This window comes from Halichoeres trimaculatus, unplaced genomic scaffold (genome assembly GCF_033239565.1).
Source record: "Halichoeres trimaculatus isolate MK-OKI-2021-1 unplaced genomic scaffold, fHalTri1.1 fHalTri1_scaffold_20, whole genome shotgun sequence".
NCBI lineage: Eukaryota > Metazoa > Chordata > Actinopteri > Labriformes > Labridae > Halichoeres > Halichoeres trimaculatus.
The window spans coordinates 9,190,765-9,210,612 of record NW_027437198.1 but is presented as its reverse complement, the minus strand read 5'-3'; the positions used below and the strand labels follow the sequence as shown (position 1 = coordinate 9,210,612).

Below are 19,848 nucleotides of genomic sequence, written 5' to 3'. Positions count from 1 at the left end.
GACCCATGGACTGGTGCCAACTGGGACCTCCAGGGACTCCTTCTGCAGCCAAGCCTCCTGTACTGAAAAACTAAGTTCTTGCAACAGTGCAAAAAAACTGCAATTCCTCAAATGTCCACTTGAGGCTGGCTGCAAAAATGAGTCAATCCACATTCGGTCTCTTTAAGTCTATAGCCGCGTTTCCACCAAGCAGTCCAGTTCAGTTCAGTACGGTTTGGCACGGTTTGGCACGGTTTGGTACAGTTAAGCCTGATCCCGTTCGCGTTTCCACAGCAAAACTGTGACCTCTTGTGGTAGGCAGTGTGTAAGCCGGATGCCGAAAGCCGCAGCTGTTAAACAGTAGTGTGACGGCGTAGCAGCGCACACAGTTTACTCGCTAATAAATCCAACAAAGAAGAAAAACGCGACACAGTAAACAAAGAGCAAAGTTGGAAGACAACATCTCGTCCTCTCTGTGATTGGCATGTAGCTCTTTGGTACAGAGTGCAATCAAGCTTTGTTTCATAGAAGTCTGTGTGCCATGAGGAGAAATACAGCCGCTGTCGGGGTAAGTGATGACTCTTTTGACCAATCAATGGTCTGCAGTGTGTTGCTCCACCTTCCGAGAGCAAATAGGTTCAGTCTGGCACCCATACGGAGGGGTCCCAAAAAGTGTGACGACTTGTCTTGGCTGTCTTGTCAAATCAAGTTCCACGTCTTACGTCACAAGTCTAAGTCAAGTCTCAAGTCCGTAAAAAATATGTCATCAGCTGCTATCCAGTCTACTAAGAATACTTAACAGCTATATTTATGAAAAGCATTCAAAGCATTCACTGTATTATTATCACTCCTATCTATTAGCATATCATTATCAGTGCTGATTGGTTGTTTGTTATATGATCACTTTAAACAGGTCAATTCAGTGCAATATGAAGAAAAAACACAAGATATGCTTTCCTTTAAAGGAAACTGTATTCTCCCAACATAAACATAGTTACAGAAGATCTTGTCCCCTATTGTGCAGGCTCAGTGGGACCATAAAAAAGACAAATATAGAAAATGTACTCCTTTTGTTGGTGCCATCCTGTTGGAAGTTTTTATAACCAAATGTAATGACAAATGGTACAGCAGCAACAGGCAGCAGTCTGCTGCCTGGTTACCATGGTTATAATGAAAAAAAGGAAGGATTCACATTAAGCTTGTCGCAGTGTCCTCAATCCTAATAAGCCAAAAAAGAAAACTCCATGATTGTTCACGAGTCCCAAACCACGAGTCGAGTCTGAAGTCTTTTGAGCAAGAGTTCAAGTCAAGTCTTAAGTCTCTGTGTGCGCGACTTGAGTAACAGTCACAAACTCAAGTGCCCGTCTGTGGTGAAGAGTCTTGAATCGCAACAGCCCTCCACAGGGTTTATTTACTCTGTCCCTGAAACCTGGTCCTAGTTGTTGTATCCCAGCATGCTTTGCAAGGTTAAGTGACTGCTTGTTAGTACTACCATCATTTTAAAGTTTAACCCACCTGGCTGGCGTAGAAATGTCCGTTGATCTTGACGATGACCTGATCGTTCTCATCGGGTGTCTGTTCTCGTGGGACGACCACCTCAGCTGCCGTCAGGTTCTGCAGTTCGTTCACCTGCGCACACACACACACGCACACACACGTTCTGGTTACTTCAGGAAGAAGAGTGCAGGCTGCAGACCAAAGAGCCTGACACAAAATGATCTGTTCACTGGTTTTTGATACATGTCAAAATAAGAGGAGTGTCCGTCTCTTTGTTGCTGTGTTAGATACACATATGGGTCTATTTATGCTCACCGTCTTGCCGCCCTTGCCGATGACTCTTCCTGCAGCAGCAGCAGCCATCTTGATGTGAGTCTCCAGTTTGACCTCCTCCTTGGGCCCAAAGAAGTTCTCCTCCTTCAGCTTGCCATAGATTCTGCCTTGAGCCTGCAGGAGGGAGGTAAAAAGGAAAACAAAGTTTAAACCCTCTGAAAGTAGACCTTTTACTGTTTGCATCATCTTGTTTGAATTTATCAAAGCAAGGAAGAAATCAATGCTTTGAATGTTCATGCGTTACCTTAAACTGAGCCTCGGGGGGTCCGGTCACGATCACCATCCTCATGGTGCTGTCTGGACTCTCAGCGGGGGCGATCTGCAGGAGAACAAACAAGCATCATGTAGAAAACCTTCAGTCAGAGGATACTTGGAAGATATTTTAGTGGATTTGTGTGGTACAAAATGATTTTCCTCTCAAACACACCTTGATGGAGGCCCCAGCGAAGCGGCTCAGCTGTTTGATGTGTTGTCCTTTCTTTCCGATGATGGCCCCCACCGACTGAGCTGGGATGTAAACATGGACCGTCTCCTGCTCTGGAGGCTGAACACACCAAACAGTAAACTATGGTCATTTCTACGAGACTAATAGATCAGAAGGAGAAAGTAGTGATCAGTTGAAAAGAATGAAAAACAAAGGAGATTCTCACCCCATATGGGCCACAAGGGTTTCCAGGTGGAGGTGGAGGCATGTTGGAAGAGGGCGAGAACAGGCCGAGGGATCCCAGGTTTAACCCAGGGATCAGGTGAGTCTGTTGCTGCAGAGAAGAGGACGAGGAGGACGAGTCAGGATCAATCTCATCTTTTATACAAACAGAGACCTCATCTGTCTCCACTTCTCTGTTTCAAACACAAGGACTTCATCTGACTCACGCTCATGGCGGCGATGTCATTGTCGTAGGCCTCTCTGATCTTCTTCATCACCTCGACCTCGGCCAAACAGCACGCCTCGATGATTCCTTTAACGGTGATGGTTCTCTCTGGGTTGTACAGCGTCAGGTCCTGCAGACTGCACAGCACAGAGGTTGAGAGGTTACACGTGCACAAAGAAAACCAGTTCTTCAATCTATCAATCAATCGTCAGCCTGTCCTCGAAGAGTTCTTGGTTTTCTCTTAATTCACCATTACAGAAAGAGTCCCTGCAGAGAAAGGCCTTAATCCAAAGACAGAGGTGGTTTTAATAAGTCAGCAAAACCTTGTTGATAAAATCATTAATTTTCATTCTGGGTGTTGCAGATCTATCCCTGCTTAAGTCTTCAAATGTGTTTGTGCTGCTGTTGTTTACACAGATATCGTGTCACATCTGACCTAGCTATTCAAAACACCACAAACAAACAAACTAACCGTTCAAATCAGAAGTACACTGCAAAAAAACCCTGAAATCTTATCTAGTTTTTTTTCTTGTTTTTAGAAAAAAATGTCTTTTAAGACTTAATATCAGCCCTTTTCATCTGAAAAAGTCTTATTTTAACTTCCTTGAAATGTGCTTGTCAAAATTAGAATTATGTCTTAATACAAGCAAATTTTTCTGACTCCACTTGCAGATTTATTTACTTGTTACAGGCAGTCAAGATCTCATTTTTGTCTTTAGATAACTTGAAATTAAGGATGTTCAATACCACTTTTTATCCAGACTGATACCAGTACAACTACTCCCTCTTGAATACTCACAGATAACGAGTACTTTTGATACATAAAATTTTAATTAGTAGTGACAGATCATTTTGATCAAAGCCAGCACAGTCTCTCTGCCATTAAGTCCAAATAAAATACAAACAACTCTGGGTTTAGAATTAAAAAAAAAAAAATCAAAGTGCGCAATAAAACTAACAACCGTCAGAGTTCAAGTATTTTTTTAAAGTGAGCTGAAGTTCAAAGTAAAACAGTTTAACAGTTAACTCTCCCCGGTTCATTCATGTTGCCTGAACAGGACCTGACGCAGATTTGCCGCGGTGTTAAACCGCAGCATTTAGCAGCATCTAATGGTGAGGAGGACTTGCCTGATGTAAGATTTTCTTGCCTAGAGTATCTGCTGCTGGTATCTGCAGCCTTCACGAGTACGATACCTTGAAAAAGAGGTTTGTATCGGCCTGATACCAATACCTGGTATCAGTACTCGCCCATCCCTACTTGAAATAAGACACTTTTCTGGAGTAGACAGGTGAATGTGGCTCATATTAAGTCTAAAACTGAATATAAGACAAAAACACTTGATAATATTTGAGATATTTGCAGTGTAGAAATGCAGCTAAATGTCAATCATGTTTCTGTGTGTGTGTGTCTCTTACGGTGAGATAGTGATCTTGGTGTCTGTGTCCTGTTCGACTTTCTTCAGGTTGCGTCCCTCCTTCCCGATCAGGCGTCCCACAAAGTTGTTGTGAGCCAGAATCTTCAGAGGGACTTCATCAGCACTGACGTGAAAACAAAAACAGTTACTGTTTGGTGAAAAGTGTTTCAACATGCGTCTGTTGTGTTTCAGTGACTAGGTCCATCAGAATTCTTCCTGCCAGCAGGGGGAGCTCTAAACCTTTTGGCTTCAGGGCTATAACACTAATAAAGGCTTCAGTTTTTTAAAACAAAACAAAACTGATTGTTGAACCTACGTCTTGGTGTCTTTGGCCTCCTGGTGCATGATCTCCAGGATCATGCGGCAGGCAGCGGAGCAGCCTTCAGGGGTGGAGTGGATACTGATCGGCTTCTCTGCAGCTCCTGCGTTCTCCTTACGATGAACGTCGATCCTGCAGAAGCAAAAGAAACAATCAGAGTGTCTTCATGACTTCATCACACACCTCCTGGGTCGAGCTGTGTGTGTGTGTGTGTTGTGTGTGTCAGAGTGACACACTCACTTGCTCTGTGTCTGTTTGGTGATGTTCCTGATGGTGGCGCCCTCCTTCCCGATGATGGCGCCGACATACTGCGTGGGCACCAGCAGTCTCAGGGGGATGTCAGCGTGTGGAGGTTTAGGAGGCATCCCAGAGCTTGGGGACCCTCCACGGGGGCCACCTCGGGAGCCGTACCCAGGGCGCCGGCCGTTATCAGGCCCTCGCTGGCCTCCCTCCATCTCTGAGCTCTCATCGGGGATGTAGGAGACTCGCAGGGCATTGTTCTCAAACTGGTAGCCATTCAGCTTCTGGATCGCTCTGGGAGGTAAACACAGAAAGGAAAACATGTCAGCGTGATGGAGGACCAAGTCATAGCCCTGGATTTAAAATATCTTTGGTTCAGTCCGACTTTTAGTTTTTCTGGTAACTGAGCACTCTGAAGGTAAAGCAATCAGCTTTGGACACTAAAACAAATAGACGCCATTAAGGGAATTGCTGGAATTTGTTTAGGCTTATAAAACATTAGGTGCAAGATACACTTTGATTATTAAGTCTTTGAATAGATGCAAACCTTTTAAATACTGTTAAAAAAAGAGATGAGTTGCAGGCAATGCTCAAATTTTAAGTTGTAGTTTCATTAAACGACCACTAGATATCACCCATGGACTGTAGAAAACACAATCTGTGATCTATCATTTCTGAGAGAGAAGCTCGACTTCTAGTTATTAACTCCACCAAGGACAGAGATCTTTACCTCTTGCCATGGAGGGGCAAGAGCCCAAAACTCCACCAGCTGATTTCACTAATTAGTCCCTGCTCTCTGCTTGAAGGTAAGGTAACCAGTGAAATCGGCTGGTAAAGTTTTTGGTTGCAGCCTCTTGGCTCTCCCTGGCACGAGTTTGAGATCAAGGAGGTTATGTTTTTTGGAAAGTTTGTTTGTTTGTCTTTGAACAACATAAGTCAAAAAGTAAAAAAATGAATCTTGTTGAATTTTTCTGGAAATGTTCAAAATGGGATAAGTAAGAAGTGATTAAATTTTGGAGGTGATCTGGATCACCGTCTGGATCCAGTACTTTTTTAAAAGGATTCTTTATCATTGTGAGATAGGGCCGTTTTCACCATATGTGTATATAACTCCACCATTAATGGTCAGATTGCTTTGCAAATCAATACAAGACAAGGTCACCATAATTTCTGACAGATGTAAAAGTACTATCCAGATCCTGGCAATATTCTGGATACTAAGATCCAGAATATGAAACATGTTCTGGGTCATCATAATTTTCAATGCTGTCAGGAAACAAATTATCGTACAAACCTGCAACTAACACCAAATTGTAGCAGACAGTCTGCTGAAAGAGAGTATAACATTAAAGTAGGACTAAAGTGTTGGTGACAATCATAATATGCTTGGTGGAGGTCTGCGCTCTCTGAATGCTTTCCTAGTTTGTTATTTTCTTGTTTGAACAGTGACTTTATCAATAAAACAAATCAAGCAGGATGTTAATCCTGGATGTGTGAACTTACTGTCTGGCGTGCTCCCTGGATCCATATGTGACGTTCACCACTGCAGTCTCACTTTCTGTGTTCACTGAGAGGATCAGAAAAAAACATTCAGACACAGATCATGGAGGTTTGACCCTCTGTGAAGACTTTACTCAACTCTGTCAAGACTCTGACCCCTCTGAAGAGGTTTCAGTGTTTTCTGATTTGACAATGAGGATGGAAGATGTCTTACCTTGTTCACAGTTCTCTACAGTTCCACACTGAGCCAAGAGACCATCCAACACCTGAGGAAGGAAAGAGACAGAGAGATGTTAATTCATGAGGGGAACGACCAAAAAGCCTGAAACAAACACCCTCTAAAATGATTTCCACATTAAAGGCTGGTTCTGCTTTTTTTACAGTAATGTTCACACATTTTTTTTATCACATTATGAGAGACTAAAGAGGGAAGAGAAACCTGCTCATTGGACTTTTAGATCATGGCTGAGGGAATTGTTAAAGGAAGGAGGAAACACTATTCATCAAAGGTGATGATGAAGAGCAGTGTGCAGGTTTCTCTTTCTGCGGTCAGAAAGATTTGGGATTGCAGGAGAAGTTTTCTGATCCTTTTTAGAGCAGATTGTTTAATCTTATCACAGAGCAGATCTCTGCAGAGATACACCTTTTTCAGGAGTAAGATCTTTTCTCCTCACGCTGCTTAAACTCCAATCTTTGACATCTAGTCAGATCTATCTCATCAGCTTGACATCAGCACAAAAAGTTTTTTCTGAACTAATTTCTTTCTCTCTTTGACTCTGACATGTCCGTGTCCTCCTCACAGTCAGCGCTTCATGTATCTGACAGTTACTCATTCATCTCACAGACCCTCAGGATGTTTCTGTGAGATGTCTCCCTCGTGTGGACACAGACGGTATGAGCAGAGCAGCGGAGACAATCTGGGACACACACTCACACACACTTATGGAGCCACTCCCACAGGCAGGAGCTTGCCAAAAGGAGCCAGGGAGTGTGTGCCACACCCTCACTGAACAATAACGGTACACACTGCACAGAGCTGAGTGATCCTCCCATCTTTAGATCCAGATTAAAGAATGAACAGAATAAAACTAACAGACAAGGAGGAGAAACCGACAGAGAAGTGATTCTCCCTGAGAGTTTGAAGTGAAATAACATTTAAATAAAGCTAAATGTTCAAGATGGTTTCAGAGGTGGACGTGCTGTGTCTGTTTTGCCAACATTAATCTGCCCTGCAGGAAAAACTGTTTTAATTATTCATTCCATCTGTTTAAGCTTTTTTCCGTTACACAGCTTACAGCCTCCATGAAACGGCATTATTCTGTCAAAAAGAAACACTAATTTAGGTTTTTTACATTTCAGAATTTGAACTTAGTGACGAGAATCCACAAACTGACTCTGAGAAATCTCTCTAGATCAAAACAAAAAGTAGAAACACAAAGAAAGTCTGTAATAAAATTGTCAATGAGTGCCTAATTTTATTTTTTACCTTTCTAATCTTCAGAATCTGACTAGCATGAAACTCCTGACACCCAGGACAAACACTTGATATCTGTATTATATTTGATCCAAACTGAAATGTTCCTCAAGAATGATCACCCATGATCCAGAAGTGGTGTGTCTGTGTGCCTCTCTCTGTCTGTATTTTATGATTTTTTCTCTCTGATGTTGATTATCTGTAGATGGCTTTGCAGTGTCTGTGACAGAGGGCAGAGCAGAGACACGCAGCAGGAAGATTAGATATAGATTCTGAGAGAGTTACACCCACTTGGGCATGTCATTTTTTGCTCTGTCCCCTCACTTTTCCCATCACAAAGGTGTGAAAAGATTCAAAATACAAAGCAGATTGATTATTTTGTTTTGGTTTTGATAATTAAAACAATGCTTTGATATTGAAAATCTCTTTTAAAAGAGTGTCCTGGCTAAGATCAGCAGGAGCAAGTTCTCACAAACTTACAGACACAAAAACAATTTCCAACACATCCTGCTTTAAATAACAAAGCCATCGAACATCAACAACCCGAGAAACCTTTCTCCAGCTCCTTTAATCTTCTTTTGAAAACATTTAGAGACCCAAAGCCTCTTGCAGCAGATTTCAGCTTACTTTAAAAAAAAGTCATATTGCCCGCAAAGCATTAACATATGTCAGGAAATTTCCTGACAATCTTTAAATGCTTCATATTCCAAAAATCTGCAGGGCTTAAAATCATGTAAATAATGTTTTTATACTTCTAATTTAATTACTTTTATTCCTGATTAATTCATTCAGTGCTCTAGTGAAGTAGAAATCCTGCAGTCAAATCTGACTACTGCTCCCAGAGCTGATCAAATTTTGGTCACGTTTTCAAACTAAAGCAAAGCACTATAAACCACAACAAACATCTCACACCAGAAAAAAAAAAGTTTTCAGCTTTTAGTTTTTATTCCAGATCATTTTGATCATACTGTGTGCAGTCTGTGATTTCAGTGTTATATTAATACATTAAATATTTTGTAGTTTGTTCATAGATCTTACTCCGATATTTTGATTTCCTGTCAAACATGAATCATGGTGTTAATTCTATTTCTATTGTTTATTATTATTTTTTTTAGAAAGAAAAACTCCAGCTTTGATTTTCAGATTTTCAGCCTGGCTAACTAATCTTGCTTTGGTGCCTTTTTTTAGCCTCTTTCTCTAACGTGCTGTTTTTATCTTATTTTCAGTAGGAGATGTCATTTTAGACGTAATATGAGCCACATTCACCTGACTAGTCCAGAAAAAATGTCTTATTTCAAGTTATTTAAAGACAAAAATGAGGTCTAAATTGCTTGAAACAAGTAAAAAAAATCTGCCTTGGGAACAAGACAAAAGTTTCTTGTATAAAGCCATTATCTGTATTAAGTGAATTTTCCAACAAATTTTTCTTGTTCCATTGGCAGATTTTCTTTAACTTATTACAAGCAATTCAGACCACATTTTTGTCTTTAAATAACTTAAAAACAAGACAATGTGGCTCATATCAAGTGTAATAGACAATTTTCACTTAAATAAGACAAAAACACCTGACAAGATTTCAGTTCTTTTATTATGTAGTGTATTATGATGTCACAGCCTGTATGATGTGGTCGTCCAATCAGCTTCATCTGCTCATTAAGTCTCTGTTATTGCTGCAGAGTCGACGAAACTACAGCGATTAGCAAACAACAATCGATGGGTTGGAGCGCACAACAGTTAGCACATAATGAGATCAATGAGTGACTATTAGAGGATGTTTATTTGTAATCACTGAGCTCCTGTTAGATTCATCTTTCACTCAAAGCTCAGAGTGGGTTTGACTTATTAAATCAATCCACTCATAGATTTATTAAAGTTTACACCCACACAGAAATTAGCCAGTGAAACAAATGGATGACAGTAATGGTACAGTATCTGGGAGTGCGTGAGTGTGTGTGTGTGTGTGTGTGTAGTGCAGACATGGACTGTATCAAACAAGAAGAAAAGGGAACTGACCTCCCACTGCAGGTGAGGTGGGATGTTTCTGATCTGCAGTTTCCTGGTCCTGGGGAGACAAGAGGAAGAGAACAAGGAGGTTAGAAACTTCAGAAATCTAAAGAACAGAAACTTTGTGTCTGACAGAAAGAAGTAACAACCCTAGCATGACATATTTGCAGCAATACACACCACCCTGTGTGTGTGTGTGTTTGTGCGTGTGTGTCGGTGTGTTAGGCTGAGGGTTTTAGGGATAAAGGCGAGCGGGAGGAAGAGGAGGCCTCTGAATGAAGCCTGAACGTGTCCTGAGAGACAAACAGGAGCAGATTAGAAGAGAGTCTGTTTGATGAGACTTCATCTGATACTAAATCGAAACACTGAATTCAAACTGCATCAGCTCTGACGCATTCAGCTTCACACACATGTTCAGCGAACCACACACACACACACACACTGACCCATTGCTACTTAGCCAAAATATAACACTGTCTCTTTCTTTTCTTGTTTTTTGGCAGCAGCTAAAAAGGCAAAACTTACGAACTCAGCTCATGTCTAATTTTTAATTGGATTATTATAACATGAAACAGCCACATGAGCAGAATTGCTGCTTCAGCTCCTCAACTCTTCCATTTTTTTCCACTCCCCACATTTCCCATCTCTCTCTCGCAGCTCGTATAAATAAACGCAAAAACATACAAATTTAATAACAATAATTAAATATTACAAGTAATTTTATGCATTAACTTGGATACACATCATGCTAAAAGAAATATTTTAACCTAAAGTTAAACAGTGACTCTTAACTGAAAAGCCACCCAGATGTTTAATTCATATCAGCATAAAATGTGTTTCTGTGTTTCAGGTGTAGCAGTTGAAAATATAGATAGATACTTCATTTATCTAAATATGACCAACATATAAGCGTGTGAGCTCTGAAGTTTTATAAATTCATTATAAACATTTGTGCAAAAGGCCAAACAAGGTTGGCTGAACACTTCATCAAAAACTTTATTTTAGCGTCTGCTTGGATTTATAACTCAGCTTTAAGTTCAAATATATTTTTAGAAATGCACTTTTTAAAAATGTGTCCCCTGTGTACAGATGGAGTAGTTTGGATCCAGCTAATGAGACGAGATTTCCGTCTTTCTCTGGAAGCTGTGTCTCAAATCCCTGCGGTGTGTCGACCACGAGGTCCTGATTCCTCTGAAACACCATCTGCACCAACACGTCTCTAGACCTGGACCAGCGTCCTCATAGAGCCGACGCGTTTTTGGAAGCTGCACAGATTCCAAATCTGACTCCCTGAGAGGACGTGGGCGACAGAGTTTTTTCCAACAACTACAAACTACTCCGAACATCTACAGAGCATCATGACTGGTGCTCTGTAGCTCTAGGAAGACATCCTGCTCCACCAAACAACACAAGTCTGGTCCACTTTGATACCGGAGCGTTTCAAAGTTTTACCACTGGGGGCAGCATTGATCTGAACCCCCTCTGAGGCTGTGTTAATCTTTGATTTCATCTTTTATTCTCCTTTTTAATCCACTTCTTTAACGGCATGGGACAAAATCAATCATGGAGGCGCCACCTGATCAGCGACCTTTGACCTTAAGTCATTTTGCCTGCATTGAAATGTAGATACATATGCAACAGTGCAGCGCTCCATCTCAACCACTCATTACCGTCTTACGGCTCCTTATCCAACCCCCCACCCCTGCCCCACCCCAGCATCAATGGATCTTGGCTCCAACAACAACCAACCCCCACCTATTAACCCCATCCACACCCCCCAGGAGGCTGCAGCATGCATGAATAGTCTTTTGTGATCCAGAATACCTGACATCCCCCACTCCTAAACAAGGCCTTTGATCCTTGTCAATACTCGGCAACAATCACAGGCTCCTCCCCCAACGACAAAAACTCCACACTGCGACACGTAAAACTTCCACCACCAGAACCTCAGTGACCCCAACACACACACATATACACGTAAATAGTCATAATACACACCCCATCCCCCATCACGCCACCAACGGTGAACTTGTTTGACCCGCCTGATGCCGCCTATAGCCTCCCTGATTGGCTGGAACTATGGCAACAAGTCAGGAATGGGCAGGCAGATGGGCGACACAACAACACACTTCACATTTGCTTACACACTGATTCACTCATGCAACATTTTCTCCTCTTACATCAGGTTTCACTTCGGGTAAGTCGTCATGTTGGGCCTCAAAAAGCGGCACATCGAGCTAATCGCCAAAAGTTAAAATTAAAAAAATAAAACAGACTTATCCTGACATGGAAGGAATTTTTAAAAAGGGTGAACAATTCTGTAAAAAAAAAGCTTTATGATAAGAAAAAATATTTAAATTGCTAGAGTTTGAGAAAGTATGACAACATACTTCATGCACCAATCAGAATCAAGAAGGGGCGGGACTTCCAAAATCAATTTGTCAAGACTTTTGTACAGATACAGACTATTATATATTTTGTTTTTAGAGTCAATATCCAAAATGCCAAAGTAAAACTAAACAAAAAGAGATCAATTAATACAATGTTAAAAATAGATCTAAGCTCCTAACAAAAGATAGAAATCTTTTCAGACACCTTTATGTCACAAAAAAACGTCTGAAGACAAACATAAAAACCAGATTCCCTCAGCTGTGAAGGTATTTATCCCACACTCAGCTCCAACAAAAGACCAGAGAGAAGTGAAAAAGAAAAATAAGCATGAGATTGAAAGAGAGTTTGGTCCTGAAGGAGGAGGTGGAGAAGAGAAAGGCTTTGCTCCCAGGAGAGGTCAAAGGGCGAGGGTTAGAGCCTCTCAGACCAGACAGAGGGGCCCAGAGACCACAGGGAGGCGGGTCTGAGTGTGAGAGTGACGGGCAGCGTGATACACTTTCAACACCAGGGACTAAACAATGCAGAAGTTTGATCTTTCAAGAAGGATAAAAATTGATGGAGAAGGATCTGAAATAACCAGAAACAGCTGCTAAAACTGGTTAAAACTGAACAGAACTGACGCTGAAACAAAGCACATACAAACACTGATCCAACTGTAAGCTACACAAGTGCTCATCGATACATCCCAAAGCCTTTCATCCAGAGTTTCACTTCACTGAGCATTAGCTGCTCTCAAGCAACCCAACCATTACACCAGAGAGATGAACTGTAAGCTCAGTGAAAGACGCTGCGTGGTTAAAGGTGTCACCAGTGATCGTCTCCGTCTCTCAGCTGCTGCTTGATTTTTATAAACCCTTCAGAAAACATTTACACTGATACCTGAGAATAAGCTGATCACTCAGACTGTTGCCTCTAGGAACGCCTAGACGACAAGAAACATTTGAAAGATGTGCGGTGCAAAATATCAGTGACATTGTTTGGAATTCTAATGACAAAGTTAAAATTCATAAGATATCAAATATGAGAAATGCACTGGAAAAATTGAAATCTTAAGAAGTGTTTTTTTTCTTATTTTCAGTAGAAAATGTCTTTTTAGACATATAACAAGCCAAATTCACCTGACTAGTCCAGAAAAAGTGTCCTGTTTCAAGACTAAAATGAGGTCTGAATTGCTTAAAACAAGAAAAAAAAAATCTGCCGTTGTAACGACAAAAGTTTATTATAATATTTGCTTGAAGCTTGAATGATGCCTTAACACAAGTAACTTTTCTCTTGCTGCATTGGCAGATTTTTTTTTACTTGTTTCAAGCAATTCAGACCTCATTTTGGTCTTTAAACAACTTTAAACAAGACATTTTTCTAGACTAGTCAGGTGACCTTGGCTTGTTTTAAGTCCAAAAACACATTGTCTCCTGAAAATAAGACAAAGCTCGATAAGATTTTCATTTTTTGCAGCGTGATGCAAGATGGTATGAGCAAAAAATCATTTATTGTGGAAATGAAACTGAACAGTCATTTTTCAGCACACTGTTTGGCTTTCTTACAAATCTAACTGTGTTAACTTGTGTGCACAGATTCATCATTCAGATGAAGTTTTTTTTTTTTTTTTTCCCCGGGCCTTTCCTGTGCAGGGAATCTGCAGACACGTCTTTCCTTCTATTTGACATCAAACTCCAAAGAGAGCATCTCAGAAGTGGAGCGTCTTTCCTGCATGCCTGATTCATCTCATATCATTCATTTTTTCATTTCCTCTGTGTTCTTCTGCTTTCACCATGCTCTGTCTTGTTTGGTATCGATGCAGTGATAATGTGCAATTTGCGGAGATTTCTTCATTTTCCAAATTATCCATAATTACCGATGCTATTCCTGTGCCTGACTTCCTGCCTGCCCCCCCGGTCAAAAATAGAAAGGTGCAGGTTTTCAGAGCAGGAAGCGGGCTCTGAAACCCGCTGTGGTGCATCTGCAGGAGCAGGGACAGAGTCCCTCAGATGTTTGCAGCCAGGTTGCATCAGGAGCCTGTGAAACCACAGCTCGATGCATCCTTTACAAACTGTGCAGACGCACGTTTGACACCTTAACCTACATCGTGGCCCTTTAAATAAGCCATCAGCAAATAACTTGTGACGAATTCCTACTGAATATAAAACACATGCAGAGAAGAGAATGTCCAGTATTTCAACCCCCACAGCCCAGCCTGCTCTGACACGCTGCTAACTATGAAGCTACTGGGGCTACAGCAGCCCAGAGTGCATGGGGTTAATATTTTATAAGAGCTATCTAGCCAGCAGAAAATCTCAGATGAATTTTTTATTGCTAATGATGAAGAAAGGACGGACAAACACCAATATCCAGCCTGCTTACTAACCTCCCTACCTTCCAAATGCCTGTAATCATCTAATCCGGACCAGCTGTCTTTATATTAGACACCTCCACAGCTCCACCCTCTGACCCCTCCAGCCAACTCCACCTTCTTGGCACGGCTGAGGAGGACATTTCAGGAGGGAAATTAGACGCTGCATGAGTGGATATCAGTGGGGACAGAGTTGACGTCAGGTGAAGAGAAGAGAAGAGAAGAGAAGAGAAGAGAAGAGAAGAGAAGAGAAGAGAAGAGAAGAGAAGAGAAGAGAAGAGAAGAGAAGAGAAGAGAAGAGAAGAGAAGAGAAGAGAAGAGAGGAGAAGAGAAGAGAAGAGAGGGCAAAAACCTTCAGTTTGGTTTGAGTTAAGGTGACAGGTGCACAGTATCTCTCCAGCAGAGTCAGGAAACTCTGACTTAACTAGTTAAACTTCTTTTTAGGTGCTTTTGCAACTGATGGACTCAGGGCTAAACAAAATAAATATTTGCTCATAACTGTTAGAGGTGACGATACAAAAAACACGTTCCATTGAGGGACAATGTTTCCGTTCAGCAGCAGCCTTAGTTTTTACTTTTGTTTGTGTTAGTAGCTGCAGAAACTTTGTGCCAAATTTTATCTGAATATTAAAAACAAACAGTTTCTGGGAGTGAAAAGACAAGAACTGCTTAAGTTGGGCAAATTAAAATGGCAAATGCTTCACAGTTTCCGCAGCTAAACCTACATTAAACTATCAGTTTCTGTAAAACCAAGAACTTTATTTTCCTCCAGCATCTAATCCCTGTCATCTCTACACCTCTCCACTCCCTCCCCTGCAGTTTATTCAAAGCCTCCCTGAAGGCTGGAGACAAAGTTGCAGGAGATGTAACATTGCCTGAGAGCTTTAAATAGACGACGCAGGCAGGAGGAGGAAAACCGGAGACAGGAGGAGGAGGAGGTGCAGGGAAGGAGAAGTCACTGAAGCAGGAAGAGAGAATCCACACTGCTCATCAGTGGAGGAGAGTGTGGACCAGACTCAGAATGTGGAAGTGTGAGTGTGAGGAGAACGTGTGTGTTCAGGGGATAAATGTACAAACACACCTGGATGCTGCCCCAATCAGCTTACATCCATCTTACATGACCCTGACAGCTTCTCTGCACCTCCTGCTGTTACACCCTCACCTCCAAAAAATCTGAAACACACTTTCAACCAAAGGTACAAAATTCTGCTTTGTGCATGAAATGTATTTTCTTGCATGAGTATGAAACACCAGAGGACAGAGATGCTCTCCTTAGCAGTCATCTCTTTTGCTCTGATTGGTTCACATTTATGGGGGAAAGGTCATCTAGCTCTGCTGCAATCTCATTGGTCCACAAATACCCCTTCTTAAGGTTGAATCTTATCCAATCAAAATTTAATAATGAAGCCACCAGGAGGGCTGACAGCTCTGCTGCTATCTGCAAATGCACTCAAGTATACAATATTCATGTGTATGAATCATGAATATCCTTCACTTGTGTTTTCTGTACTTCCTCTAACTTATTGTTGGTGCATTAAACTACATTTATGATTACTATTTTATAACATCTGCATAAATAAAAAAATATATAGGCCTAGAAAATGCAAGATTTCTACTGTGGCCTAATTAGAAAAGCTTTTGCACATTATGCAACTCTGCACATCTTACGTTTACATTTTATAAAAACTGATTTAGATATGACTTTGCATCTTCAGGTGATTTTACTTTATTTGACTTTATGTTTCACTTCAGGATCAGTTAATTGCACCTTCATGTCTGCCTTTATTACACAAAATTTGCATGAAGGTTACAATTTCATCAGTATTCAGAATTTCTTACAAACCCGTTCAGTAAACCGTAAGTCATAGTAATAATGATAACTATCGTTATTGTTATTCCCAGCGCCATCACATCAAGAAAATGTGCATTACGTAGGCTATAGCAGCTCTGTGAGAGGAAAAATGAAAACACACAGTTTTCGATTCCAAAAAACACACAAACGGTGGCACGTGGGGAAATAAAAAGAGTTGCGCGCAGGTAGAATCTCAATTTGTCCTGATTCCAGTGCGTCTCTACTACAGAATCACGTCACGCACCGTTTTAGACATTTAAACAGCGATATGTGCGTATTTACAACCGTGTTGGCGGTATGATGGACAGGGAGACCTCAGTCCTGGAATTCATTTAGAGAAAAGGAGAAGAGGAGGGGGTGCGACTGTGCGGGTCAAAGTTTAGCCTCTGTTCTCCTCTCTGACCCCGCCTGCTGCTGGCGAGGCAGGCCTCCATTTTGGAGCTGCGAGGTCTCCATTTTGAGACACACACACACACATACACACACACCGTCCTCAGACAACCTGTGTTCACCCTGTCACTTTATGACCTTTAAATCTTTTAAATATTCGAATAAACTTATCATGTCTTGTGAATCTACTGTACGGTTCATGTTCATGTTGTGACGCTGATACGCACGAGGAGCCGGAGCTGCCAGAAATTAGAGTTTTACGCACTGATGTTGTATTCAGCGCATTCAGTACTCAGAAATTTGTGCAAAATGACCCCTTCCCCTTTCTATAGAGTAATTTTATCAACTTATTACCAAAGCAACTATTTATTGTTTACAAGAAACAGAGAATGACCATTTGAATCCCATTTTACATGACGTATACATCACCTCCACCAGCTCTTCCCTCAGCACGCCTCGCCCCCTCCCCTCCTTTTACTCGCCATTTTGTGAAGCTCATAGCCATTTCACGTTGAGTCTACAGAGTTGGGCGGGGGAGCAGCAGGCCCACAGGAAGGCTGAGTGTGAGGCTGAGTGGGGAAACACGTCTGTAATGCCACGTCCGTGTAAAACTCTCCAAAGTGAACATTCAGCTCTAGGTGCACGGTTTAAATGTGAGTTCGTGATGTGTCAGAGATGAACAAGTCTGCGCCTCGAGTGTGTAACCCCGTGAGCTACGAGGGTCACATTTTATTCTCTAATGTAGATAAATGAAGGGTGAATGGAAAATGTGTCAAGGTGAATTTACATGTTGAGTGCCATCCAAAAACTTTAATTCAATATTAAACAAAGCCTGGGCGGACTAGTTTTTTTTTCCTCAACACAACTTTTCAACAAAGCAGAAAAATATTACAAGCCAGGCTTATTTTTATTTCTTAACATTCAAATTAAATTTTGAGAATTTCACCTTCCACTTTTATTTATTTATTTAACATGTCATGTCAAAAAGCTGTATGTCCCTTTGTGATGCAATGATTAATATTTGAATTATCTCGGATGTTTTCTTTCTCTACTCAAAGCCTTGAAAATTAAATTTATTGTTTATTTGAGGGTTTCACTGACACAATTTCGAATTTTGGGTAACTAGGGGAAATGTTTTATCACAATAAATTCATCTTTTGCGCACAGAAACCGGCCACCGTCCATCGCAAATCTGTTCCTTTTGAAATACTAAGGATTGCTGCCAAATTCAGAATAGATCCTAATTGCTGAGCTGAGCAAACTGATCTCATATTACAAAAAAAGACACGAATAATATCAGAACCTTGTTAAAACAGGAGGATTTAACGTTATAACGGCCACTGTAAAGTGTATGACAGAAAATCGTGATGTACAAATTATATGGTGTCCTTTGTAAAGCTGGGGTTTTCAATTTTGTTTTACAATGATGGCCCAAACATCAAAGATTGATGCTCTTTCAACCTCTGCTCCCTAAACAGGTGGAAGATCTTAATCTTGCATTTCGGCTGTTTCAGAGGCCGCTTCGAGGACATTTTCCGACCTCTGTGTCGTGTTTCTAAAATGTTTTCTATACAGACACAATGCGTGTGTGCAAATCCAGATTTTCTGGTGCATTTTATCTCCATCACTGTCAGCTCCTCTCTCCTCCCTCCTCTCATTCATACAGACATGTGAGAACCCGTAGGCAGCCATCTTGACCAACGCCCATTTACTACAATGAGAGAGCAGTCACATGACGGAGAACAGCACAGGAGAGGAGGAAAAAGAGGAGGAGGAGGGAAGACCACATGCGCCATTACATGTACATGGTGTGATGCAGGCGGTGAGTTTGCTGTGGGTGTGATCAGTCAGAGCCACAGCTCGATAAAACCTCCACGTCCACCCGTGGCATCTGTTTCACAGCTGACAGCACAACTGTGAGCAAAGTGATACATGCGAATAATATTTATAGAGATAAAGATAGAATCACTATAACGAGCAGCACAAGTGTTGTATATGATACTGGAGTCGCAGCTGCAGGCTGCTGCGTCCACGCGCTACAACGACAGGGACACACCTCCCTCCGTGCGCGCGCACAACACCTTTCTGACTTCTCTACCTCTGGAGGAGGGAGCTGACAGATTCATTTCAGGTTGTGCTACGGTTCAGAAATGATCTTCAAAAATCCCGAATGTATGTGTTTAGAAGAGAGCACACTCTGCTTTTGTTTCTGCGCGCCTTGCCTTTATGTTTAAAGGACAGGACACGAGCACGAGCACGTCTCTCCATTCACAAAGTGCGTAAAAACTACTCGGGAGTTACTGCGCGTTCAGGTGTTGTCGGACAAATGGGCTTCTGGCTGTGAGCCCGCCTATATGTAGATATAATCGGTCGGAAAGTCGGTGAAAAACGTATGCTTTCACACTCTTACATCAACGTCGAAAGCTTTTCTTATTTAACAGTTTCTGTTTGATCATATGTGAGTATAAGCTATTTACATCTATAAAAATAATACCTTAGAATAGTTCTTCAATGTTAATTTCCTCACTCTCAATGTAGGTGAATTAACCCTTGTTAGCGTCCCTGTGAAGTCGTTATGACTCAACTTGCAGCAAGGTATTTCATATCAAAGATCAATGAAGCTTCCTTTCCCAATGATTACTCTCTTGCTATAGGCACAGAATTAAAGTATTTTAAACAAGAAGCAACATTCGGGATATTTTCCTTTAACATTACAATTTCAGTTAGAAGTTTTTTTAAGGACAAAAAGGTCGAGGGTTGATAAACGTTGAAACAGCTTTTCAATGACATGTGGGGCTTATTCTACAAATCTGTAAGGATTTTTTTTTTCATTACAAAAAACGATTTTAATGCTTTTCTAGTCCTCTACAGTAGTTATAAGCAATTCACCCCCACTTTTATTTGGTAGCATTACACATAAAGACCTTAAGCTTGTGAACACACCGATGAAAGTCCCTCTTCTGAGCAGCACTTGAACGCAGCATTACTACGACGGTGAGCGGGGTGGGCGGGGCTCTCAGCCCTGAGATAGAGAGAGAAAAGGGGGAGGAGGGGTGATTCTATAGAATGTGTGCCATGAATGCGGGCTGACATATAGCTCTGGTTGGGGGTTTCTGTGTTTCACTGAAGCAGTAACGACAGAAAATTCTAGATTTTCTTTCCCGGTTCGAGCGAACAGTGTCGGGCTTCCCCTGCGCGCGCTCACCGGTTAAACCCCTGCGCTGTCTCCTGC

General features: G+C 41.5%; 1 protein-coding gene across 1 annotated transcript in view; it reads right to left on the bottom strand.

Annotated features, from left to right (window-relative positions):
- The window catches only part of igf2bp1 (insulin-like growth factor 2 mRNA binding protein 1), a 55,496-nt gene that overhangs the window by 7,253 nt on the left and 28,395 nt on the right, over positions 1–19,848 (bottom strand). The window contains exons 3-14 of the mRNA XM_074696955.1: positions 9,643–9,691; positions 6,370–6,421; positions 6,159–6,222; positions 4,656–4,949; positions 4,413–4,547; positions 4,098–4,220; positions 2,683–2,818; positions 2,460–2,567; positions 2,237–2,353; positions 2,054–2,128; positions 1,792–1,923; positions 1,495–1,608 (exon numbers count right to left, since the gene is read on the bottom strand). Of these exons, the coding sequence (XP_074553056.1) occupies positions 1,495–1,608; positions 1,792–1,923; positions 2,054–2,128; positions 2,237–2,353; positions 2,460–2,567; positions 2,683–2,818; positions 4,098–4,220; positions 4,413–4,547; positions 4,656–4,949; positions 6,159–6,222; positions 6,370–6,421; positions 9,643–9,691 (1,399 nt within the window). The remainder of the gene's footprint in view (positions 1–1,494; positions 1,609–1,791; positions 1,924–2,053; positions 2,129–2,236; positions 2,354–2,459; positions 2,568–2,682; positions 2,819–4,097; positions 4,221–4,412; positions 4,548–4,655; positions 4,950–6,158; positions 6,223–6,369; positions 6,422–9,642; positions 9,692–19,848) is intronic.